We start from the raw sequence: 24917 nt of genomic DNA on the forward strand, positions 1-24917 counted from the left end.
GCTGGACAGAACTGGAGTGCACCGAGAGCTGAGGAGATGATTGGGCAGAAAACATGCCCTCCCCTCCCTTTCCCTAAGAGTGGCGGGCTTGGCCTGGCAGGTGTGGCTCAGCAGATAGAGCGCCCGCCTGCAGGCTGAAGGGCCGGTTTGATTGTGGTCACGGGCATGTACCTCGGTTGTGAGCACATCCCCAGTGGGGGGAAATTGGTTGCATTCCTTGGTCCATTAATAACCATGTGTACTGCATCGGCACATCTCATTCTCCAAGCTGGTTTGTCCTCACTTCTTTTTAAATATATTTTTATTGATTTCTGAGAGGGAGAGAGAAACATCAATGATGAGAAAATCATTGATCCTCGGCCTCCTGCACGGCCCTACTGGGAATCAAGCTTGCAACTTGCGCATGTGCCCTCGACCAGAATCAATCCCAAGGTCTTTCAGGCCACAGGCTCTAGCCACTGAGTTAAACCAGCTAGGGCTGCTCTCACTTCTTAAATGCACACTATCATTTTAATAAATTTACTGAGCACTGAAAAAAAAAAAAATGTGCTACCGGGCCCGCCTTGGCCTGCCTCCTGGCCTGGCCCAGAGGCCCCCGCCCAGAGGTCAGGCTGGAGCCAGAGGCCCCCACCCAGAGGTCAGGCTGGAGCCAGAGGCCCCCGCCCAGAGGTCAGGCTGGAGCCTGCTGCCAGGTATAAATGTGATCCATGAAGATGGGGCAGAGGGTCCTCAGGACAGCAAAAGAGAGAGCCTTTTCCCAGGAGTCACCCCATTGCTTCTGTCACCTCAGGGCCTGTGATACCCAAAACATTTCCGGAACTAATGGACGCCACCGTGCATGAACCCCTCAAAGAAATGGCCTTGCCAAGTGTCCCCAGACCATCCCCTCAGAATAAAGTCCAAACTCCTTACCCCACACGCAGCCCCTTCCCTACATTCTGCTCCCCTGGCACAACCTCCCAGCCCCTTGTCCTGTGTTCCGGGTCTGGCCCTGCCCCCGCCCCAGGGAGAATTCACTGCACAGTCCTCCCCCAGCCCTCAGCTGCTGGATTCTGCTTTGCCAGTTAGGGGCTCTGCTGGACTGGGACCCTGAGGGACCACATGCATTCACGCCCAGGCCTTCCAGTTAGCCGACTGGTGAATGAACAGGAAGCACTTTTCCTTATTTGTCCTCGATGGGCCACTGTCAGAGACACAAAGGATGCACTTTTAGTGCCTTTATTACAGCATGTAGTACCCCAAACATCTCCTTCATGACATGGGGTTCTAGATCAGCAGTTCCCAGTGTGGGCAGCAAGCCCCACTAGGGGGCAATTTGATTTTTAAAAATATATATATTTTATTGATTTTCTTACAGAGAAGAAAGGAGAGAGACAGAGAGCTAGAAACATCCAAGAGAGAGAAACATCGACCAGCTGCCTCTTGCACACCCCCTACCGGGGATGTCCCGCAACCAATGTACATGCCCTTGACCGGAATCGAACCTGAGACCTTTCAGCCCGCAGACCGACGCTCTATTGCTGAGCCAAAACGGTTTCAGCAGGCAATTTGATTTTTAAGGGAGGCAACTCGAGAATGAGTTATTAAGTGAACTATTTTGTGCATTTCTTATGGTCCTAGGAGCCTCATATACAGAATATAAATATATATTGTGACACATTTATGCATTTCATTTCTCTATTACAGCAGTTGCCAACAAGTGGTCTGTGAGGTTGGTGACCACTGCGCTATTATGTTTTAAAACTTTATTTGCTATTTTCTTTTTTTTTTAAATATATTTTCTTGATTTTTTGCAGAGAGGAAGGGAGAGGGACAGAAGGTTAGAAACATTGATGAGAGGGAAACATCAGCTGCCTCCTGCACATGCTCTACTGGGGATGTGCCCACAACCAAGATACATGCCCTTGACTGGAATTGAACCTGGGACCCTTCAGTCTGCAGGCTGATGCTCTAACCACTGAGCTAAACCAGCCAGGACATATTTGCTATTTTTTTCATATCAATTCATATTATTTTTAATGTTTTTATTGATTTCAGAGAGGTAGGGAGAGGGAGAGACAGAAATATCAATGATGAGAGAGAATGATGAGAATCATTGGGCTGCTTCCTGCATGCCCCCAACTGGGGATCAAGCCCACAAAGCATGTGCCCTTGACTGGAATCCAACCTGAGACCCTTCAGTCCACTCTATCCACTGAGCCAAACCAGCCAGAAATTGTTTATAACAATTTCTTAGCGATTTCTTCCTCAGTAGGCCACCTGTCCTTTCATTCTTTTATTTTACTCTTTCATGGATGCCATGTTCTATGGAAGCCTGTTTACACCAAGTTAATGGGCCTTCAGGCTTCCTCCATGTGCATAGGAGTCACTTTTTCAATAATAAGAATTCTATGTCACAGGAGGCATCAGGATTTGAGAGATGCTGAGGTGGGGCGTGGCCAAAAGGAGGTTGGGAACCCCTGCTCTAGATCCTTCTCAGGCTCATGCCATTGTCTGTAACCCTTCCTCCTGGGGGGGAGTCCTCCAAGCCCTCATCGCATCCCTTCATCCCGTCAGCCCCACAACCAGCATTAAGGCTGGTTCTTGCCAGGCGCTGACTGCGGGGCCCAGGCCGCGGTGGGAACGCGGTGCACCCCCGGTGGCCGTTAAGCAAAGTCACCGCACACTCAGCCCTAAGGTGCAGGCCCACGAGGTCCAGGGTCTGCCCGGATCCCTGCTGCACAGCCCAGGGGCCGGGATCCCATCACCCACGTGCCCAGCGGAGCCTTCTCCACTCCTGAGACGCGGCCAGACGGAGCCCGGAATTTTGGAGACCATCGAGCCTCAGGCCCGGCTCACCGTCTTCCCACGACGACTGCGGTTCCCGCCGCGGGCGCCGCGCTCCTGACGGGCCCGCAGGCCGGGCGGGGCCCGGAGCCGGGCGGGGCGGGGCCAGGAAGTGGGCGAGGGCGGGGCCGAGCACAGGGGCGTGGCCGGGCCTGACGGGGGCGGGGCCTTCGTGGGGCGGGGCCGGGGCGGGGCCGGGCCGGGGCGGGGCCTGAACAGGCTTCCATGCTCTTGGGAGCGACCTCCAGAGCAAAAGCGACGGCCGCCGCGGGATCAGGGACGCGACTATGAGTGAGGACACCGTCCGGGGCCCTCAGGCCGAGGGGATGGGGAGGCCTCTCGCGCGCTGCCACCCGCCCACCCCTCACAGGGACCCGGAGGGCGGAGGGGGTTCGCCGCCCGCCCTCGCGTCCCATCTCCCAGCCCCGCCCGCGGGGTGGTTGGTGGGCGGCCCCGGGTCCCCGTTAGACAGGGAAGCTCCCGGGAGTCGGGGCGGCAGGACCCCCAGCGCCGTGGGAGGGCACAGGGCGTGGAGCAGGCGGCCCCGGCGGGCGGTGAGCGCGTCCTGGCTGAAGCCTGGCCCCAGCTCTCCCTCCTGTGACCTTGGGCCTGGGCTGCACCTGCCCGGCCTCAGTTTCCCGGTCTCAACATGAAGAACCAACCTTAATATTTGTGTGGCTGAAGGGATGAATGTCCAACTTACCGGGAAGATGTGGGCGATGGGCCCCTTCATCTTACCTGAGCTCAGTAAAGACCCAGGAAATGTTGCCCATTATTATTATTATTATTATTATTATTATTACTGTTTACGCTGGTTTCCAGAAAAGGACACCGAGGCTGGGTTTTCATAACTTTGCCCTAGGTTGCACAGGCAGCAAGTGGCAGAGCCCAGAGCTAGCCAACCCCCAGACTATTCTAGAAAGTTCTGTGGTGAAGCCCTTCCAAGGTTTTCCTCAATCAGTGACCCAGTTTTTATCTTCCCTGCCTCTGGGGATCCCCACGCTCACCTCCGGGAGCCCACCTCGGGGTCCCTGCCCGTCACCTCAGGGGCCAGCACAGGAGTCCTGGGTATCAGGGGGGTGGGGGGCTGTGCCCAGGCCAAGGGCTCAGAGTGCGGCTCCAGGACTGAGCTCATGCTCCTTCAGGTCTGTTCTCCGAGCTGAAGATGGCTGTGCCCTGGGGCCACATCGCCACCAAAGCCTGGGGCTCCCCGAAGGGCACCCCGGTTCTCTGCCTGCACGGCTGGCTGGACAACGCCAACACCTTCGACACACTCATCCCTCTCCTCCCAAGAGGTGGGCTGGGCGGGAGGGGGGCCAGGGGCAGCGCTGGGGGGAGTGAGCAGGAGAGAGGCCGAGCCAGACACCTCTCCGCCCTCTTCCCTCCATCCCAGACTTTTACTACGTGGCCATGGACTTCGGGGGTCATGGGCTCTCCTCCCATTACAGCCCAGGTCTTCCCTATCGCTATCAGAACTTCGTGGGCGAGATCCGGAGGGTCTCGGCAGGTGAGGAAGGGGCAGTGTGTGTTGGGGAGCCGGGGCACCCCCTCTCACTGGGGAGTGAGTGCGGTAGTCAGGACGCAAGGCTGGCCTGGGGGTGACCTGTGTCAGGCCCCAGCTCTGCCCGCATCCATGGCGACAGGGAAGCTGGAGGAGGCAGGCAGGAGGGCTCACTTCCTCCTGCGGGCTCCCTCCCTGCAGTGCAGCCCAGGCCCCTTAGCCTGGTCTCCTGAGGGGGCGCCCCGGGGGCTGGGACGGAGGTGGGGAAGGCTGGCCCCCAGACCTGGCTCTGTGCTTTCAGCCTTGAAATGGGATCGCTTTTCCATCATGGGCCACAGTTTTGGTGAGTACACTGGCCTGGACCCGCTGGGCGCCTGCGGTGGGCTGCTGGGGGCGGGGGGGTACTCTGGGCCCTTTGCCCTGCACTTCTGGGAACGTCAAGGGAAATGAAGGGGTTCGATCAACATTGACCTTTGGACCTGTGGCCTCTGGGCTCAGGCACATATGGCCCGGTAGACAGTTGTCTCCCGATTTCAAAAAAGATATTCTTATTGATTTCAGGAAGGGAGAGAGAGAAATGCCAATGACAGAGAATCATTGATCGGCCTGCGGCCTCCTACACGCTCCCCCTCTCCCCCTTCCACTGGGGATCGAACCCAGGCTGTGCCCTGACTGGGATTGGAACCCTGACCTCCGGGTTCATAGGTCACCAACCAGCCACTGAGCCATCGGCGGGCAGCTGTCTCCCAATTTGACGAGGGAGCACGGCCCCTGGGTGGTCAGGTCTGATGAAGGCTGGTCCCAGGGAGGGAGCCCAAGTTTGACAGCAAACACAGGTGGGAGGAGCTGGAGGAAGGTGTGCGGTGTGATTGCTGGGCAGCACCAGCCCACTGCCCTTTTGTCTCCTAGGTGGCACTGTGGGCGGAATGGTGAGTAGAAGGCTTTGCAGTGACCACCTCGGCCACCCTGGCTGCTCCTCCAAGTGGGGTGGGGAGAGCAGGAGGCGGAAGAAGTTACCTGGCACAGGAAGGGCCCCTTGGGGTCACCAGTTGTGGACGAGCGTTTGTTAGCTATGCCAGCTGGCTTTGTAGATCCCAGCAGGAATCACTTGGCCAAACAGGAAGCCCGGACGCAGCCACCCCCGGGGCTTGGAGCTGGGTGCTGGGTGCGGACTGGTTGGGCAGGGGAGAAGGTGCCCTGAGGGATAGCTCTGGTTCTGTCTGGCCCCTTGGTCAGCAGCCTTGCCCCAGCCTGAGAGACGTGTCAGGAAACACCAGGGAAAAGTATGAGTCCCTCTCCCTTCCAGTTCCTCTCCTCCTCATTCTTCCCTTTTTGTGTCGCATAGTTTGCCTGCATGTTCCCCGAGATGGTGGATAAACTTATCTTGCTGGACTCAACCCCTTTTGCACTGGACTCTAATGTAAGAACGGGGCCGTCACGGGGGACCCAGGTCCCAGGTCGGGCCCTGGGCACTGTCTCCTTTGGTGGGTAGCAGGGAAGTGGGGTGGGGGAGTGGCAGAGGATAGATAAGAGGAGTCCACCTCTACCTCCCTCTCTCTCTCTCTTTCTCTTTCTCTCTCTCTCTCTCTCTCTCTCTCTCTCTCTCTCTCTCTTTCACACACACACACACACACACACACACACACACACAAATGGAGCTATGCTGCAACACTGCTTCTGGTGGGAAGGAAAAGGAACATGGTGACCTTTGTTATTAGATTTGGAAACCCCGTATATGTCCTGGGACCTTCAAATGCCCGGTCAGCCCAACAAAGGTTGAGACAGAGCAGGAGCCGTGGGTGAGGAAGCTCTGGACACACTGGCTGGCCAGCCCGCTGTGCTCACACTCAGCCAAATGCCTGTGTGCCCTGACACAGGACGCAGCAGCCCTGGGTGTGCACTGAGGGGGAATGTGCCGACCCCTCCGCCACCGCCACCAGTGACAGCAGCCAGTGCTGACCTCACTGAGCCCACATGCCTGCTGTGTGACCCTGGGCAGTCCCTTCACCTCGCTGGGCCTCAGTGTCCTCAGCTGTTCACAAGGAGGAGGGTGGGCCCTGGCCATGTGACTCGGTTGGGTGGAGCATCAGTGCATACACAGAGGTGGAGGGCATCGTGGCCAGTGGCTCGGAGCCCTGGGGGCGCCCTGCAGCTCTGACATTGCTCTGCTCTGAGGGCTCTGCTTCGGCTGTGGCACAGCTCCTTGGTCAGCTCCAGTGTGCTTGTCCGCTAAGTGACCATAAACCCCATAAGGGCAGGAACCATGGTGTCCTTGCTATGGCCACTCGCCCATCCGGCACAGCCAGTGCTCAGGGAGCGTTCGCTGCTAACCCGTGGCGTCCTGAGGGCCCGTGAGATGGGTGGCTGTGCGCTCGCTGTTTGATCTGCTCCGCTGAGGACACAGACCCCGTGCCCGGGCTGCTGAACGCTTGTCCTCCTGTACTCTCAGAGTTACCCCCTCTCCCCACTGCTACTCCAGGCCCTTCCCAGGGTGAGCTGGGAGGGAAAGGGCTGCACTCAGGGGCAAGCTGGAAACCCTGAGCTCCATCTCCAACCCCCACACCCCGCCGCCACCAGTCTCCCCACCGCCACCATTTGGTGACAGCAGTTCTGAACCAGATAAATTCTGGTTGAAGCATCATTCCCACCACTGGCTGGATCCTGCCTTATGGCCCTTTACCTGAGATGTTCCCTCCGTTGTCCAAGCTGCCCCTCCAGCTGTCATTAGAACCGAGGTCCCTCTCCCCACCCCGTCCCCACCACAGGCAGCTGGGCCAGTGTGGCCAGGCCGGGAGCTGCCCTGGGTCCAGGGCTCACTAGCAGGGTCAGAAGGCATCCCCAGGGGCTGCTGAGGGCAGAGCCTGGGCTGGGGTAGAGGGGTACAGGCCCTTCGCCTACATGGGGGGTGCTGCCCAGAGAACCCTGAATGTTTAGGAGCTGGAGAACCTGCTGACCTACAAGCGGAAGGCGCTAGAGCACACCCTGCTGCTGGAGCAGGCCGCCAAGGAGCCCTCGCGGGTGCTCAGCCCGGAGGAGATGCTGCAGAGGTGGGTGCCATGGGTGCCGTGGTGCCATAGGGAGACGGGGGGGGGGGACATGGAGGGAGCCAATCACGGGGCCAGAGGAAGGAGCTTCAATGGCAAGTCCACACCAAGCCTGCTTCTCTCTGTGCCCACTGGGCCCTCAGGCTCCCTGGCACATTGCACTGCATCCGCCTCGCATCCTCCCCTGCACAGCGATGCCCCGCTCTCCCCTTGCACCTCTGCTCCCCCTGCGCCCTCCCCGACCTGTCCTGGCACCTGGCTCACTGCCCTCCTCCTCTGGGCCTCAGCCAGATGGCACTTCCTCTGGCCGCCTGTCCTGACCCCTGCGCCTGCAGGGCTGGCACGTCTGTGCCTCCAGCACCTGTCTGTGCCGGGGCGGCAGGCCCCCGGGAATATCTGGTGTCTGAGGAATGGGAACACCCACCCCCAAGGAGGTGAACACGCCCTGCACCCGCCTGCGTCCTCGCGGGGTGGCCTTCCTTTCCCTGCCCTCTCTCCTTCCCATCAGCCCCTCCTGACCCAAGGCAGCCAGCAGCCTCCGTCTCCCCAGGTTCCTGAAGAATAACAGTCACGTGGGCGAGCCGTGCGGGAAGCTGCTGCTGCAGCGGGGAGCCACCCAGGTGCCCACAGGTAAGCGCTCACCGCCCCAGCTGCTCCTGGGCACTGCTCCTGGCGAGGAGCCATGGTGACTGAGCTTGTCTTGGACCCTGGGTGCTGTGCGAGTAGGATCTCAGTCACTCCCCCACTGCCCTCTGCTCAGCCTGTTGGGAGAAGGAGACACTGAGGCTGGAAAGGCGCAGGGACTTGTGCCATGACACAGAGCTGCTCACCCGAGGCCGCTCCTGCGGGGGCATGGGCGGGCGCTGGTGGTGGGTGCCCGTGTCCGAGGCCAGGCTTGGAGGGTGTCCTGGGGCTGAGTGGCTTCAACAGGTTTCCAAACGGAGAGTGGAGTTGATGCAGCGTGGCCCGTGTTGTCTGCTTCCCGTGAAGATCCTTCAGGAAACTGCTGGGACACACGGGACTGGACTGGAAAGTTTGTAAGGAGGACGCTCTGAGAAAAGCGAAGTGAGCGAGCGGAAGGCACCTGCCTTTTACCGAATTCTGACTTAGGGGAGACTCAGGGGAGTGAGGGCGGCGCCCCTGATTGTTCCTTGGCCTGCCCAAACTAGTCTGTGCACCTGCAGGTCCGGGTGTTTGCTGGAATCCTTAGGCTTCATCCGCGGGTGCCCTTGCCTAGAGGACAGTGTAAGCACATGTGTCCGCCCAAGATCACTCGACCACTAATGGTATCTACCACGAAAATCCCAATGAAGGCTAAGCAGGCAGGCAATCGAGGCTGCAGGGCTGCTGTCATCAGGCCGGCCCTTAGCCCTCCCCCACAGTGACACTGTCCATGTGATGGAGTCATCTGCTCATCCGTGGTGCAGGGGCTGCTGGTCAGCCTGCAGGAAACCTTTCTGGAGAAATTCGTGTCCACCCGAGCCAGCTGAATGGGACTCCAGCTTACAAGTACTGAGTGGCCAAGAAGCAAAGCCCTGGGCGCTGGGCAAGTGGGGGAGTGAACTGGCTGCTGGGAGAGGGCAGAGGGGGTGAGGGCTATGGAATAGGCCCAGCCCATTGTTTTTGGGAGGAACTGGGGCCCAGTCTGGCCAGAATTTTCAGTTGCTCAAGAGAAGCCAGAGGCCTGTTCCCTTGTATTTTCCAGAAATTTCAAAACCAGAGGTAAACGGACTGGAAAGGACGCAGCACTGTCTGACCTCGGCTTCCAGTCTGGCCTGCTGGGGGATGATCAGTTGCCATTTGAGGCTCTGCCTGGAACCTCCCTGCAGATCCTCCTGGAAAGAGGGAGCCGAGGGCAGAGGGCCTGGGCCAGGCTCCCTGATGTGCCCACACGGATGCAAGGCCCTGGAGCAGAAGTGGGCTAATCGGGATGCATGGAGCCGATTAGGCCAGGCCAGGGTCACGTGCAGTGATGAGCACAGACACTGATCCGGGTGATGAGGGGGGGGCTGTAGAGGAGGAGGGTGGAGGGGCAGTTGCTGGACCAGAGTGTTGGGACCAGCCCCTCTGCAGTGGTTGTGGCCCTTTGGGCCCCTGGTTAACCTAAAAGAAGACCGAGCAGGTTCCCAGATGCCACTGGCACAGGATGGTGACATTGGGGGAGCTACTATCCTCCCTCTCCCAATCCCAGACCATGATAGCAACCATCTGTCTTGGAGCAGGCCAGGGGACTGGGATGCCTCCATCCCTGGACCTGACCTGTGAACTCTGTGTTCACAGCCTAGGGTTGCTGTTACCAATTCCACAGACTGGGTGGCTTACCTCTCAGTTCTGGAGGCCAGAAACCCAAGGTCAAGTGCTGGCAGGGCTGTGACAGACTGTGGACGCCTCTTTCCTAGCTCTCTGGTGGCCCTTGGCTGTGCGCACTCTTCCTTGGAGAAGCCAGAGCTAGCTGGATGCAGAGCATGGTGGCCATGGAGAGGCGCAGGGGTGGGCGGAGCTTGTAGTGAGACCTTCAGGCAGAAGGGGCGGGGCTGGCCTTCTGGAGAAGGTGACTTCTGAGCAAAGTGGTGCAGGTGAGGGCGTGGTCACAGGACATCCAGGAGGGAGGTGGCCCCTGAGGAGAGGTACCCCAAGCCTGTGGGAGAAGCAGCGGGCTGTGAGCAGAGGGGAGGGCAGGTCCCTGGCTACCTTCTTATCTGCCTTCTGCCTGGGATGGCCTAGGCCTCTGGGAACAGCTGCAGGGATTGGCCTGAAGGGGAGAACCCAGCTCTGGTTCCCTAGTGACCGCAGCCCCGCCCACAGGCTGCGTGGCCCTGGGGTTGCAGGCAGGGTTGGTTTTGCTCATGGAGTTTGGACCCCCAAATTTGGCCTGGAGGGGATTTTGAACAGGTTGTTCATGTATGAAACAGAAAGGTTTTGTGGAAATGGAATTCCCAGTTCCTGTTGAAAAATGGGAAGACCTGGCAACACTGGGTTTCCCACGGCAGCAGCTGCTGGCAGGGCCCGCCCCCCACGTGAGTGGCACTGATGGCGAGTCTGCGAGCTTGGCCTTGGCAGGCCTGCGAGGGAGGAGTGGGCTGAAAGGTTTTCTGAGGTTTATTCTCTTACCTTTGAACTTGGGCCTCCTTAGCAGTCAGAAGCCCCTGCCCAGGCCCCCTGGTGCTGTCTGCTCCCAGCAGCCTTGCTGCCTCCTGCCCCAGCCCAGGGCTGCAGCAGGGGCCTCAGGGCCACAGCCCCCTGCGCTTGCAGATGAGGAAACTGAGGCCAGAGAGGAAGGGCCCAGGGCATCCTTCCCACTTCAGATGCTCACACGAGGCTGTCGCCTGTTCTCTGACCAACTGGCTAGAACTGGCACTCCCACACCTTCAGGTTCAGTAATTTCCTCGAATGGCTGAGCTCAGGAAAACGTTTGCCCACCCCGGGTTCACTGTAAAGGTCACAGCCCAGGCCCGGTCAGATGGCAGCTGCGCGGGCCAGGGCTGGGGCTCACAGACCTGCCTCCTCCCGCACCTGCGCTGCTCCCTGGCCTGCCTCTTGGGTCAGGTGCTGAGCTTCAAGGGCCTGTGTGGAGGTTTCACCCCACAGGCGAGACTGACTAACTGGATCCCCAGCCTCCTGCTCCCTGGAGCCCGACTTTATCTTTCAGGGACCCTCCCTCCTGTCACCCAGGACACTCCAGGGCTGGCCTTAAAGGAACGGGGCTCACAGACCACATATCAGGACAAAAGACGCTCCTCACAGAGTTTAGTTTATTTGCTGTCTAAACCACCACAGGAAGTTCTACAACGCAGTGGGTACTGATGGACGATGCATTCATGGGTCGATTGATTTTTCAGTTTTTGAAAAATTAATTTTAGAGAGAGAAGGAGGAGACATTCCTTGTTCCACTTATGCATTCATTGGTTGGTCCTTGTATGTGCCCTGAGCGGGGATCAAATCCACAAACTTGGCAAAACCAGACAACCTCTAACCAGCTGTGCTACCCTACCCGGCCCTCCCTGCAGCCATTTCTCCAGAGGACGCTGCCAGGTGCGGCTTAACATGGCATCCGCCATCCTGGTGAGCCCGAGCTGCCCACCTTCGGGATTGCAGCCGAGAACCCGGGCTCGGCCTGGAGCCGGGACCACTCGCCAACCTCTGGGCTGCTCCAGCCTTCCTTTGGGCTCCGTTTCCCTTGGACGAGGGGCGGTGATCGTTCACTGTGGGGACGTCTTGGTGTGTGAAGACCCGCAGGGTCACTAACGTCCTCGGAGGCTCTGAGGCCAGGAGGGAGTTGTTCCTACGTCCATCCTCTGTGCTACCCCCCGAGGTGCCAGGGAGGCACCGGTGGACGAGCTCTGCCCCAGCTGAACCCTAAGGGGCGGTCGGGGATGGTCCCTGCCAGGCCCGGCTGAAGGAGTGAGCCCTGGCGGGAGGGCCAGGCGCCCAGGGCAGAGGGGCGAGGCCGCCCCCTGACGGCACCATCTGCTTCCCTCCCAGGCCTGGTGCTGAACAGAGACCGGAGGATCGCCCTGGTGAGTGCCCTGCCTTCCCTCCCTCCCCGCTCCGGCGGCCTCTCTGGGGTGAGATGCCACAGCACAGTATCTATCCCGGCAGCCATTTGTACGAACACCACTCAGCGGCATCAAGTCAATTCCTGATGCCAGGCAGCCATCACTCCCAGCATCCTCATCTCCCCATGTGCACTCCTTCCCCAGGAGCCACGCCTGCCCCCAGCACCGAACCACCTGCTGTCCGTGCAGTCAGCGGGTGTGGCCTGGGTCTGGCTCATTCACTGAGATCAGTCCTCCGGGTCACCGTGTTGTACCTGTGTCAGGGCGTGTTCCTTTATGGCTGAGAATGCCCCCTGCACGGCCACTCCTCCACCCGGGAGGGCACGGGCTCTTGTGGGAGCACCAGGCTGCCTCAGTCCGGGGAGCAGGAAGTGCTGGCAGGGCCGGGCAGAGCAGGGCAGGGTGTGCGGGCTGTGGCCGGCGTGTGCTCATAGGAATGGTGTCCACGGCCTTGAACTCTGAGTCAGTGGGTCCCTGGGGGAGCCTGGGAATTAACCCACCGAGTACCCTGGGCCCTGTCGGGCTGAGCGCGGAGCTCGGACACAGGAGACCCGGGGCCCGCAGAGGCTCACACTAGAGCCCAGCCCTGACGGAAGGATGACGGAGCCCCCGTAAGTGCGCCTCCCCAGCAGCCACATTAACAGAAGAGAAACAGGTCTGGTCGCGTTGAACACCTTTAGCTCAGTGAGTCCCCGGTGACCGCCCAGCCCACAGTCACCGTGAAGCACTAGGCAGCGGCCTTCTTTCCCGTTGTCTCCCAAGGCCAGTGTGCGAGCCAGCGGCGGCGCGTCCAGTGTGGACCGGCTCCCCTTCCGGCCCACAGGCCCGCGGCAGGCTGCCTGGGGCACACAGGCCTAGACACCGTCATGGTCAGAGGTGGGCAGGGCTGTGTCGGAGGCCAGCAGGGACTGGGCATCGAGGGGACTCCTTCTGCACTCGGTCTCAAGCCAACGTCTCAGGCAACTGTCTGAGCAGGCAGGAGGGCTGCGCTGCCATCCAGGCAGCACGGAGGGCAGCCTGTGGCCCAGGAAAGGCAGGGGGAGGGGCCACCCCCGAGACCTCCAATCCAGGCCCAGGAGGCAGACCTCTGCCTCAGTCACAGGGCCACACCGGCTGTGAGTCTGGGAAACCGCCCGGATGGGCAGCCGGGAGCCCACAGAGATTTAGGGGAAGAGCCTGCGGCCTGTGCAGAGGCCTGTCGGGAAGGCGTGTGGTTGGGCCCTGGGCTCCGTCCTGGGGCAGGTGGGTGAGACGCCCCACCAGGCTCCCAGGGCCTCAGGAGGCAGGTCTCACACCCTCAGCAGAGCCCGGTGCCTGGCCAGGGCGTCAGTGGGTCGGGGTGTCGTCCCAGGCACTGAAGGGTCACTGTTAGATTCCTGGTCGGGGTGTACACACAGGTTGGAGAATTGATCCCTGGTTGGGGTGCGTATGGGAGGCAACCCATTGGTGTTTCTCTCACACACTGATGTTTCTCTCTCAAATATACGCAATATGTATTTTTTTAAATGTTTTTAATGATTTCAGAGAGATAGAAACATCAGTGATGAGTGAGAGTCACTGATCGGCTGCCTCCTGCACACCCCACTCTGGGGATCAAGTCAGCAACCTGGGCTTATGCCCTTGACCAGAATTGAACCCAGGACCTTTCAGTCCCCAGGCCAATGCTCTGTCCACTGTCAGCCAGTTGAATAAAATGTCCTGCGTTATTTATATTAAATAAAATATATATTATTTAATGCTCACCAGTGTGACTCAATGGTTGAGCTCATCCAGGAGTCGAACCAGAAGGTCACGGTTTGGTTCCTTGTCAGGAATGCCTGGACTGCTGGCTCACAGTCCCCAGTCGGAGGCACGTGGGAGGCCGTTGACCAATGATCCTCCTTCATCGCTGATGTTTCTCTCCTCTCCTCTCTGAAATCAATGACAATATATGTGAAAGAGGAAAACCTCCTCGGTGAGGATCGGAAATGACTCACTGTGGCTCCTGTCTCTGCAGCCAGAGCACACCTTCGACTTCATCAGCAAGGAGCTGTGTGAGCACGCCATCAAGAAGCTGCAGGCCCACGTCCTGCTCATCAAGTAAGTCAGCCCAGCAGCCACACAGTGAGCGCGGAAACCTGCAGGTCTCCCAGGGAGAGGTCCCAGCCCCCCACTGCCCAGGCTGGGGAAGCCCTCGGCAGCTAGTGCCTGGCAGGAAGGCCTTCCAACAGGTGACTGTGGAGGACACCCCAACCCTGCAGCACCTGGGCCCCTCCCTTCCCAGGACTCTGCTGCCGCTCCTGGCTGCCTTTCTCCCCCAGCCCGCACCTCAGGGTCTCACCACTGGAACATCCTTTAATGTGGCCTAGATGCCACCCCCACACACACTGCAGTCCTGCACCGCCCACGCCCAAGGCAGGATGTGACCCAGGGACACCTGTCTCTGGTGCCCAGCACAGGCTCCACATAGCACCCACTCAGACACGCAGTCACACCCTGCACACCCACCAGTATGGTGGGCAGGAAGGCCAGAGCCCGAGCCCACAGTGATGGGGCTGTCCAGTGGTGGGGCCGCACTGGCACAGTCTGGCGTCTCTCAAGCAGTTACCACAGGGCCCTCTGGCTGGGCAGTCGCACTCCAGGTGCAGGTCCCAGTGAGGCCACACTGTGCATGATGGTGTAGATTCCTCATGACCACCCCAAGGTGGGGCAGCCCTGATGCCCGCCCTCCAGTAGCTGTTTCAGCCCTAAAAAGGAAGCACTGACACATGCCAGAGCACAGAGGGACCCTGAAAGCATTGGGCTCCATGGAAGCCAGCGGGAGTCCACACCACTGAACTCCCCTCCCCCACAAGCCCAGGCAGGGAAAGGGGCAGCACATCGGTTAGACCTGCAGTGTGTGTGGGAGGACACAGGCTGGGATTTCTTTTGTGATGAAAATGCTCTAAAATTGACTGCTGGTGGTTGCACATCTGAAGATACTGAAAACCATGGGATTATGCACTTAAAGTGGGTAAAATTATCTTAGTAAAGCTTTTTCTTTTTTTTAAAGAAAGCCTGGCCAGTGTAGTTCAGTGGTTGAGCATCAACCCATGTACCAACGTTTGCCAGTTTGATCCCCCCTCAGGGCACATACCCAGGGATGGATCCCCAGTAGGGAGCATGCAGGAGGCAGCTAATTGATAGTTCCCTCTCTCTAAAAATCAATTAAAAGAAAGAAAAAGTGCGGACTCAAGCCGTTCACTGGCTCTACATCCACTGGCTGACCATGGCTAACTGGGACTTCTAGTGCGGTGGGTACTGAGTGCCTGAATCCTGACTTAAACTGAACTCATTGGCACCCAGCTGTGGACGAGGAGGGGGGTACCAGGCCAGGGTGCAGGGCACTGCTGGAAGCGCACCAGACATGAGCCCTGCTTTCTTGCTTTCCAGAGCAACTGAAGGATTTTATGACGTGAGGAGAGAGAAGGACTCTGACAAGGGGCCGCTGCTTTTCATGACTGACACGCTGAAATCCGCCCTGGGAGAGGTAGGTGTGGGGCTCAGGGGGGCTGGGGAGACAGGGCATCATGCCCTCTGCGTTCCGCCATGCTACCTCTTTCTTTGGTATCAGAGAGGAAGGGAGAGGGATGGAAGCATCATTGATGAGAATCACTGACCAGCTAATTCCTGCCCACTCCCAACTGGGGATTGAGCCTGCAACCCGTGTGTGCCCTTGACTGGAATTGAACCTGGGGCCCTTCAGTCCACAGGCTAATAGTCTCCACTGAGAGAAGCCAGCTTTCCTGCACAGGGGCCCCTGGTCTGGCTCAGCACCAGGTCCACCAGGTGACCCTCCGGGAGCTACCAGGCCTCACTCGAGCTGTGGTCACATGTACATCGGCACAGAATAGACTGTTATTGGCAGACTCTCCCGATTTTATTGTCCTCACACCCACCGGGCATCCCAGTTTCCTAAGGTCCCAATGGGAACAGATGGCCAATCCCCTCACTGGGTGCTGGCTGCAGGTGGGGGTGGGCCCCCAAGCAGGAGGCTGGGCCTTGTGCTGTGACTGTCCCCGAGGAGCACCGGGCAGGAAACGGTCGGCGCTCCCCCACGCACACCTGACCCCGGAAACCGGAAGCCTGTGGGTGGCTGGGTGGCCAGGGGCGGCTCCCTCCCAGCAGGAGCAGCATGTGAAAAGCTGCTGGTTCTTCTCCCAGGCGGGCCTGAATCACCTCCCAGCAGGAGCAGCGTGTGAAAAGCTGCTGGTTCTTCTCCCAGGCGGGCCTGAATCACCCAGGGTCACTTTGAACCACCTCAGGGAGGCCCTAGACCCCGGGAAAGCCAGCAGAGGGGCCCTTGGAGCCTCCACTTGGCCCACCCGTCACCGCCTGTCCCTCCCTTCCCAGCGGTTCCAGTATGTGGAAGTTCCAGGCAACCACTACGTCCACATGAACCAACCGGATCACGTGGCCAGTGTCGTTGGCTCCTTCTTACAGAGCGGGAACAGGATCCCAGCCAGTCCGTAGCCCTGGGCCTGGGGCCAGAGACCTTGTGCTCACCACTCGCCACCGGACGCCCAGCTCCGGGTCCCAGCCAGGCCAGGCACAATGGGGCCAGGCCTCACTGGTATTGGGCAGCATGAGCTGGCAGAGCAGAGGTGTGGGGTGAGATTTGTCTCCAACATTTGTGAGTTCTAAGGGGAGACGGTGTGTGGATCCGGGTTGTCAGTGTTGTGGCTGGAAAGCGCAGGGAGCTGGAGCAGGAAGGACTGGAGAGGCCACCGCCAGCAGTTCTTGCAGCCTTTGCTGTGCCGCCTGGATGAATAAATTGTTCTTCTCTCTCTCGCTGCCTCTGAGGCGTTCACGGGGGCGGGAGTGTGGCAACTGAGGGGTAAGGGGCGAACATGGCGGACACTTAGCTTTTGGCGGAAGATCCGGACCGTCTGGGAGGAGACAGGAGCAGAAAGAACCACTTCCTGGGCCAGTGGCTCCTGAGAGCCCAGTCCTCCTGCAGGGCTGGCTTCCCAGCTCCTGGCTTGAAGCTGTCCGAAGGGGGCAGCTTCCAGGCCCGGGCAGTCTGGAAGCCTCCAGGCCTTTGTGTCCTCGCTGGCCACCCCACCACCCTGACCGTGCGGCTCAGTAGGGACGGAATTTGCGCTGGGCCCGCATCAGCTCAATCCTCTGCTTGTCCTCCTCGAACTTCTTACGCAGCTGCGCTAGATCTGGGGCGCGAGAGGGAAGGGGAACAGCCAAAATCAGACATGCCCCTGGGAGCTGCACCCCATTGCCCCACATGAGCCCGCCTGGCCACACCCACACTCTCCATAGCAGCCTCTGCACCCAAGGCCCCCCTCCTGCAGTCTGGCCCCAGCACAAATGCTCAGGGGTCTGGCTGTGGGTCCTTCACCCCAGGTGCCTCCATTGCCCTAAGTAACCCAGAGCACCCCACAGCGACCTCTAGGGACCAAAGTGGGACCCGCACACTAGTGCTGCTGGCTGGGGTCCAAACCCAAAGCTGTTGGGAACCTTGGGCGACAGGCCTTGCCCAGGCAGCTGGGGCTCAAGGCTCCTGGCCTAAGGGTTGGCCGAGGGGCTGGGGCGCGCCCTTACGCTCCATCTTGGTCTCGCGGTGCTGCCAGGCGTAGAAGTTGAGCAGCTCCTTGCGGGCGCGCTTCCGCTTCTCCCTCTCCAGCACCCGCAGGCTGGCTGCCTCCGTCCGGGGCAGCACGGGCCGCCTGCCACGGCGTGTCACCTTCACCCAGCCCTCACCGTCCGGGACCCCTTCCTCCTCCTTGGCCTTAGCTTCCTCCTGCAAGCACATGACCCTGTGATGGCGCCGGGGACCCGCCTGCAGCCAAGGGAGCCTGTTGGGAAGAACCTGGGCACACTCCGCCCCAGCAGTGTGGGTGCCTGAGTGGGGGGTGGGGGGAGACATGCCAACGCTGCTGCCTCCTCCAGCCTTGGACTGTCCCCTCTGCAGACCTAGCGACTAGACGCCAGCAGATGAGGAGACCAAGACTCAGCAGGGAAAGGGACGTCTAGATTCCCTCGGTGACCAGGTCAGCGGCCTCCCCACCCCCTCAGGAGCCCCCCGCACCCATGGCACCGCCTTCCCCACAGCACCAGTGAGGTGCGGCCCCGGGAAGCCCACCTCAGCCATCTTCCTATCGTACGCCTCCATGAATGTGTCCACTTCCACTCGCAGGGCCTCCGGGTCCAGCACGGAGTCTGTGTAGTCACTGATCCACTCTGAGGGCGGGAGCGAGGCAGCCTCCTCAGGCGCCTGCGGGCCACCCAGGACCGCCGCCAGCTGGCTCCTCGCACACGGGCCAGAGGGACGGAGACTGGCCAGCGTTTGGTGGGGAAGGCTCTGGTGGTCACAAGCTGCCCCCCCCGTGCCCACCCAATGCCAGGCTCAGGCCGCCCACACGCAGCTCTCAGGGCAAGTGAACACAGCGACGCTGCCTCACAAGGACCCCCCCCACCCAGGGCCCGGGAAGGGGCACCCCATCCCCCAGCAGCACTGACTGTGAATGCCACTCTTCACGGGGCGACTCTCTGTGGAGACCAGCAAAGGGCCCTTCAGGGCTAAGGCAGCCGACACCCCATTCGGCTTCCGGAACACCACGTAGGCCACCTGGAAGCCCTGGAGGGAGGCAGACGTCACCGCGCTGGGCCTTCCCGTCTCCCACCACTCACGCCCGGCATGTGGGGTACCCCTGCCCTCAGCCTGACTTGTCACTGGACCAGCGGAGATGTGCAGGGCTGTCCCTGACCATGAAGATCACCAGGAGGTTGTCCTAATCCACAGGGGGGAAGGCCGTGTGCCAGTTACCCACTGAGCCCCTAGTTACCCGCCTGAGCCCGTTTACCCACCTGTGGCCCTAGGTATCAGCCTGAGCCCCTAGTTACCCACTGTGTAACCCCCAGTTCCCCGCCTGAGCCCCCAGTTCCCCGCCTGAGCCCCCAGATCCCCGCCTGAGCCCCCAGGTCCCCGCCTGAGCCCCCAGTTCCCCGCCTGAGCCCCCAGATCCCCGCCTGAGCCCCCAGTTCCCCGCCTGAGCCCCTATGTACCCGCCTGAGCCCCCAGTTCCCCGCCTGAGCCCCCAGTTCCCCGCCTGAGCCCCCAGATCCCCGCCTGAGCCCCCAGATCCCCGCCTGAGCCCCCAGATCCCCGCTGTGCCCTTTCCCAACAGGCCGTTCTTCCATATGGGAGGGACGGGGACCAGCGTGCTGACCCCGGGCCAGGAACGGACAGACGCACAGGGCGCGGACTAGTTCCAATTCCACTGCAGCAGGGGCGTGGGCCCCAGGCCACAGGGACATGACAGTGGGGCTCAGGGAGGCCCTCAGGCTGGGCGCAGAGATGGACCCTGGGCTTTCAGGACCCTGGAAAGAGGCAGCAGGAAGCTAAAGGAGGTGGCAAGCCTGGGGTAAGGAGTGGAGCGGTCTACCTGCCAGCCCTCCTGGGCCACATGCCATAGGGCAGGCCCGGAAAGTCCCACTGCCACCCAGCTTCACCCTGCCCCCATGCTGCAGACCCAGGAACGGAGGCTCACCGCAACAGGTTTGGGGTGAAAAAACTTCGACTTTGGCTCCTTGGCACTCTCGGTGAGCTCGGGCTTCCCCTGCAATTCCACGGACTGGACGGGGCCACAGGGGGAGAGGAGGCAGGCCAGGCACTCCTGAGGCGGAGCGAGCACAGTGTGAGGCCTGCAGGCCCTTCCAGGAGCCTCCCTCCCCCTGGAGATCCGGGGTCCCATGTCTGCCCCAGCCGGGGACACGCAGGGAGGGTCTGGGCAAGCCCCGGCCTCAGCACGGAGGTTAAAATCCTCTCTTCCCAGGGCCTGAGACAAAACCTAGTCAACTGACACGTTAAACCCGGGGAGTACGAAGCCACCCCGCCACTGGCCAGGGCCTCAGGAGGGGGGAGACAGAATTCAGGTGTAAGCTTTCTGGCTTTGTGACAGGATCCTGTGGGAGCATATGCCCCAACGCATGGCTTTCTCACCAAAGTGAAGGGATTTCTCACTTGGAAAGTACCTCTTGCTGAAGATTAGCCTTTCCTATCAATTTCTCTGGGTAATGAGACTGGAAGAAGAATTAGGTTCTAAGTTTCTTTTTTAAATTACTAGGAACCCTGGCCAACTAGCTCAGTTGGTTAGAGCATCGTCCTAATCTGCCAAGGTTGCAGGTTCGATGTGGGTCAGGGCACATCAAGAATCAACCCCGGCGCCGAAACCGGCTTGGCTCAGTGGATAGAGCGTTGACTTGCGGACTGACAGGTCCCAGGTTTGATTTCCGGTCAAGGGCATGTACCTTAGTTGATGTGTAAGAGGCAGCTGATGGATGTTTCGAACTCTCTATCCCTCTCTCTTCCTCTATAAAAATAAATTAAAAAAAAGAAAAAAAAAGAATCAACCCTGGGGAGGGAGAGGGATGGGATAAGTTAAAAAAAGAAAAGTCAATTCCCGCTGTAACTGGTTTGGCTCAGTGGATAGAGCATCAGCCTGCGGACTGAAGGGCCCAGGTTTGATTCTGGTCAAGGCGTATACCTTGGTTGCAGGCACATCCCTGGTAGAGGGTGTGCAGGAGGCAGCTGATCGATGTTTCTCTCTCATCAATGTTTCTAGCTCTCTCTCTCTTACTTCCTCTCTGTAAAAAATCATTAAAATATACATATTTTTAAAAAAGAATCAACTCCCTTTTCCTCTCTCTAAAATCAATAAATAAGTGTTTTAAATGTAAAAAAAAAAAAAAAAAAAAAATTATTGCAAGAATAGGTGGGGCATTTTTGGTGTAACTCCTAGTATTCTGATTTTATGAGTCAACCAAGTAAGTTTTACTGCCTCAATCCACCTTTTAAAAACAGAGTGAAGCCTGTGCTATTGAAATCAGGATGATGGCTAGCCTGGGTTGGGGGCAGGGAAAGGGGGGACGATGACGAGGGATCTCTGGGTGCGAGTGATGCTGCTTCTGTTTAGCCTTCAGTAAAGGCTAAAAATGACACCCTCTCCTTTTCATGATTTTTTTTCTCTCTTTAGTTATAATAGTTTAGCCGGGTCAGCATGGCTCAGTGGTTGAGCATTGACCTATGAACCAGGAGGTCATTGTTCTATTCCCAGGGCACATGCTGGGGTTATGGGTTCGATCCCCAGTGTGGGGTGTGCATGAGGCAGCCAATAGATGATTCTACCCCATCACTGATGTTTCTATCTCTCCCTCTCCTTTCATGTGTGAAATCAGTAAAAAAAATACATTTAAAACTGTAATCGTTTAGAAACTAATTTCTTTTTTGAAACAGTTTCTCTTCTGCAAAGTTATATAATATTAAGTTTACCAACTTTGTGAAGAAAAAATAGACATGTCTGGATAGATTTAGAAGTAATTTTATTTTCTTACATTTTTCCTATGGACATGTACTGTTTTCATAACCAGGGTAAAACAGCATGCAGCTGAAATAATTCTAAGTAATAAAAAACTTTGGGCTCCTCAGCATTAATATTTTTAAAAAACACCCCTTTAAGCCAGGCTGGTGTGGCTCAGTGGTTGAGCATCGACCCATAAACTAGGTCATAGTTCATTTCCCAGTGAGGGCGCATGCCCAGGCTGCAGACTCCTCGTGTGGGGAGTGCAGGAGGCAGACAATCAATGATTCTCTCTCCTCACTGATGCTCCTGTCCCTCTCTTCCTCTCCCTTCCTCTCTGAAATCAGTAAAAATGGATCGTTAAAAAGCAGTTTTCCTGTCAGGAGAGAGGTGCCCTCTGGATTCCTGCCTTGGGGCTTCAGTTAGCTGTCTCCATCTCACCACTAAGGCCTTGGTGGGGGCAGTGAAGCATAGCTCTGCCCGGAGCCCCATCCCAGCCGCAGCTGCCTCCCAGGTACCAGCTCACCTCGGTGCAGTAAGGGGGCACATTGAGGACAAAGAGGGTCCTCTTCTGAGGCCAGGAAGACTTGGTGCCTTCTCGGACTCTGTGCTCTCTCACGTACAGGTAATGGGAAGCCTTCTGCTTTTCGGAGAACTTGATTGGAATGGCTGGAAGGAAAACGGGGCAGGAAAGGATGACGTGAAAGTCAGAATCAGGCTGCCCCTTTCTAGTCCCATCTGCCTGTCCACCCCCCCCCCCCCTCCTTCCCTGAGCCCTTCCTCTAGGCAAGACCTGTGCCAGGTGCTTCAGTCTATCACAGTAGGCAGCCAGGATCTGCCCAGGAGCCCCTCTACCCCCGAGCTAATGGAGGAGACAATGGTCACAGGTGGGGAGTGAAGCAAGAGGAAATTTGTTGCTGCTGCTCATGAGGTAAACACTGAACCCCCTGTGGCTGGAGGTCCACCTGAGGCCTTTTCTCACTCCCTACACCCCCCCCCCCTGCAGTTGGCAGGCCACTCTGGCCTTCCCTCTGTTCCTCACATACCTGTACCCTTTACCGGAAAGAGAACCCTCCCTCTCCGCCTGTTCTGCAAGTTTTCACTTCACTTCCTGCGAGGAGTCCTATCTGCCAGGTGAGACCCACCTGCTCCGGCTCCACAGCTTCTCCTACGGCCCTACCTCTGTGTTCGGAGGGTTATTGGATAATCGCTCATATTCCCGCACATTTTAGTTCTCACAAAATTAGGGACTGTTTTCTGTCCCTCCCACCACCTTCTACAGAGCAGGGGGCTGCAGGCAGCAGCTCCCGGGGCGATGGGGAGACAGTGAGCAAGCAGACACTGAGGCTGCTCCCACAGGGAAGAAACGGGAGGCAGCTCTGGGGAGGGAGGGTATGTATGGGAGGGGGGAGCAAGGGTAAAATACGTACACAGATAATAATTTAATTTTAAAAATTAAATAAAAAACTGAAAATGGAACTCCCATTTGACCCAGTAATCCCACTCCTAGGATAATGTCCCAAGAAACTAAAACACCAATCAGAAAGGATATGGGCACCCCTATGTTCATAGCAGCACAATCTACAATTGCTAGGATATGGAAACAGCCTAGGTGCCTGTCAGCAGATGATTGGATCAAAAAACTATGGTACATCTACACGATGGAATATTATGCTGCCATAAAAAAGGAAGTCTCATCATTTGCAGCAACATGGATGGAATTGGAGAGCATCATGCTGAGTGAAATAAGCCAGTCAATGAAAGAGAAACACCACATGACCTCACTCATTTGTGGATAATAAAGAACATTATAAGCTGATGAACCCAAAGATAGATACAGAGACAGTAAAGCAACAAGCAGACTGTCAAATTACAGCAAGTAGGGTAGGGAAATCTGGGGGAGATAAGAGATCAACCGAAAGACTTGTATACATGCATATAAGTACAACCAATGGACACAAAACTCTGGTGAGGGTGGGTATGTATGGGAGGGGGGGCAATGTTAAAATATGTACACAGATAATAATTTAATAAAAAAATTAAATAAAAAGAAAGAAAGAAAGAAACGGGAGGCAGCACAGGGTGCCGGAGGCAGAGGCCTTGGGAACCATCCTGAAGGCTTCTTGGAGGAAGGGAATGGCACAGGGCGGGCGGGCGGGCGGGCAGCAGTCAGGGCACAGCTGATGGAGGAACTCGGAGAAGGGGCCGAAGCCAGAGCACAATCCCTGAGGTGGGAAGAGCTTGCTGCCTCGGGGGCACAGAAAGCCAGAGCTAAAGTCACGTCGGGCCCCGAGGTCACAGGTGGGGAGTGAAGGAGGCAGACATTCAATGATTCTCTCTCATCACTGGTGCTTCTGTCCCTCTCTTCCTCCCCCTTCAATGGTAACAAGTTTGAGTTTTGCTTTAAGCCTAACGTTAGCCATTGGAGAGATTGGGGTGGGGGTGGGGGGACTAGAGGTCAGAGTGTGAAGCAAAGTCTGACTGAAGTCTGACTTAGCCCCGGCCGGTTTGGCTCAGTGGTTGGGCTTCCTCCCGCGCACACACCCGGAGGTTGTGGGTCCAACTCCCAGGGCAGGGCGCATGCGGGGGGAAACGGGCTGCAGGCTGATCCCATAAGGAGCCTGCGAGAAACAGCACCTCAATGTTTCTGTTTCCCTTCCCCTCTCTAAAAACCAATACAAACATCTTACAAACAAAGAGAAGGACTTACAGATCGGAGAGCAGACTGGTGGCGCCTAAAGGGAGGGGCTGGGCACAGACCCGCCCGGTGAGAGCTGAGTGGCCAGTAGACGTGCTCCCCGAGGGGGAAGGGGAGGACACGCCCCCAGGGGCAGTGGGGACAGCGGGTTCCGCCAGGGAGGCGCCGGCCAAAGCGGGCTCCTCCCGGGAGAGTCTGCAAGGAGCCACGTGGGCCTCACGACCCGCCAGGCACCGCGACCCTGAGCCGAGTCTGGGCAAAGCCTGGCTGTGCCCGGCCCCTCACCTGACCGGAGGCCCCGCACCCGCCCCGCCGCCCCGCACCCGCCCCGCGGCCCCCCACTCGTTAAGCTGCCCCTCACCTGAGTAGCCCGGGGGGCTCGGAATCCCCTCTTCGGCGTCCCGCGCCGCACGCTTCCTCCTGCGCGCCACCATCTTGCCGACCGGAAACCGCGGGGCTGCTGGGAGTTGTAGTTCGGCGCTGGAAGCTGCGTGTTTCCATGACAACGACGCTGCGTGGGGTTCTTGGGCCACTTCCTTTCTCGCTCAAAATAGTCAGAATATAAGATAAATGTGCGAGTAAATGAAGGCGTGGTCGGGTGGTTGAACCGGGATGTGATCTCTCATCACTGATGTTTTTCTCTCTCCCTTCCTCTCTGAAATCAATATATATATAGATAGATAGATAGATAGATAGATATAGATATATAAATATCTATATCTATCTATCTATATATATTTTTTTTAAAAAGCAGTTTTAAAAATTTTAAAATATATATATATTTTAAAAAGCACAGTTTTTAATTTTGATGAATATTTTTGTAGATAACCAATTGTCTTTGAAATATTTTATTTTAAGGAATATGAACATTTTCAATTTTTAAAAAATTGATTTTGGAGAAGGGAGAGAAATTTCGATATGAGAGAGAAACATCAATCTGTCGCCTCCCGCATGCACCCC

General features: G+C 57.9%; 2 protein-coding genes across 2 annotated transcripts; one reads left to right on the forward strand and one right to left on the reverse strand.

The window, feature by feature from the left end:
- Nucleotides 1–3003: 3003 nt before the first annotated feature.
- Nucleotides 3004–16734, forward strand: SERHL2 (serine hydrolase like 2). Its single transcript, XM_036425470.2, has 12 exons — nucleotides 3004–3117; nucleotides 3972–4121; nucleotides 4220–4333; nucleotides 4629–4670; nucleotides 5237–5256; nucleotides 5673–5747; nucleotides 7262–7374; nucleotides 7922–8001; nucleotides 11854–11888; nucleotides 13924–14006; nucleotides 15339–15435; nucleotides 16299–16734. Exons 1-12 carry the CDS (start codon nucleotides 3114–3116, stop codon nucleotides 16416–16418), a joined length of 933 nt encoding a protein of 310 aa, XP_036281363.1. The 5' UTR covers nucleotides 3004–3113; the 3' UTR covers nucleotides 16419–16734.
- Nucleotides 16735–16935: 201 nt separating this feature from the next.
- On the reverse strand, nucleotides 16936–24408 carry RRP7A (ribosomal RNA processing 7 homolog A). Its single transcript, XM_036425473.2, has 7 exons — nucleotides 24319–24408; nucleotides 21786–21928; nucleotides 19451–19576; nucleotides 18420–18537; nucleotides 18043–18140; nucleotides 17502–17700; nucleotides 16936–17113 (listed from the first exon to the last, which is right to left on the reverse strand). Exons 1-7 carry the CDS (start codon nucleotides 24389–24391, stop codon nucleotides 17028–17030), a joined length of 843 nt encoding a protein of 280 aa, XP_036281366.1. The 5' UTR covers nucleotides 24392–24408; the 3' UTR covers nucleotides 16936–17027.
- Between the last annotated feature and the right edge of the window lie 509 nt (nucleotides 24409–24917).

This window comes from Pipistrellus kuhlii, unplaced genomic scaffold (genome assembly GCF_014108245.1).
Source record: "Pipistrellus kuhlii isolate mPipKuh1 unplaced genomic scaffold, mPipKuh1.p scaffold_m20_p_81, whole genome shotgun sequence".
Taxonomy (NCBI): domain Eukaryota; kingdom Metazoa; phylum Chordata; class Mammalia; order Chiroptera; family Vespertilionidae; genus Pipistrellus; species Pipistrellus kuhlii.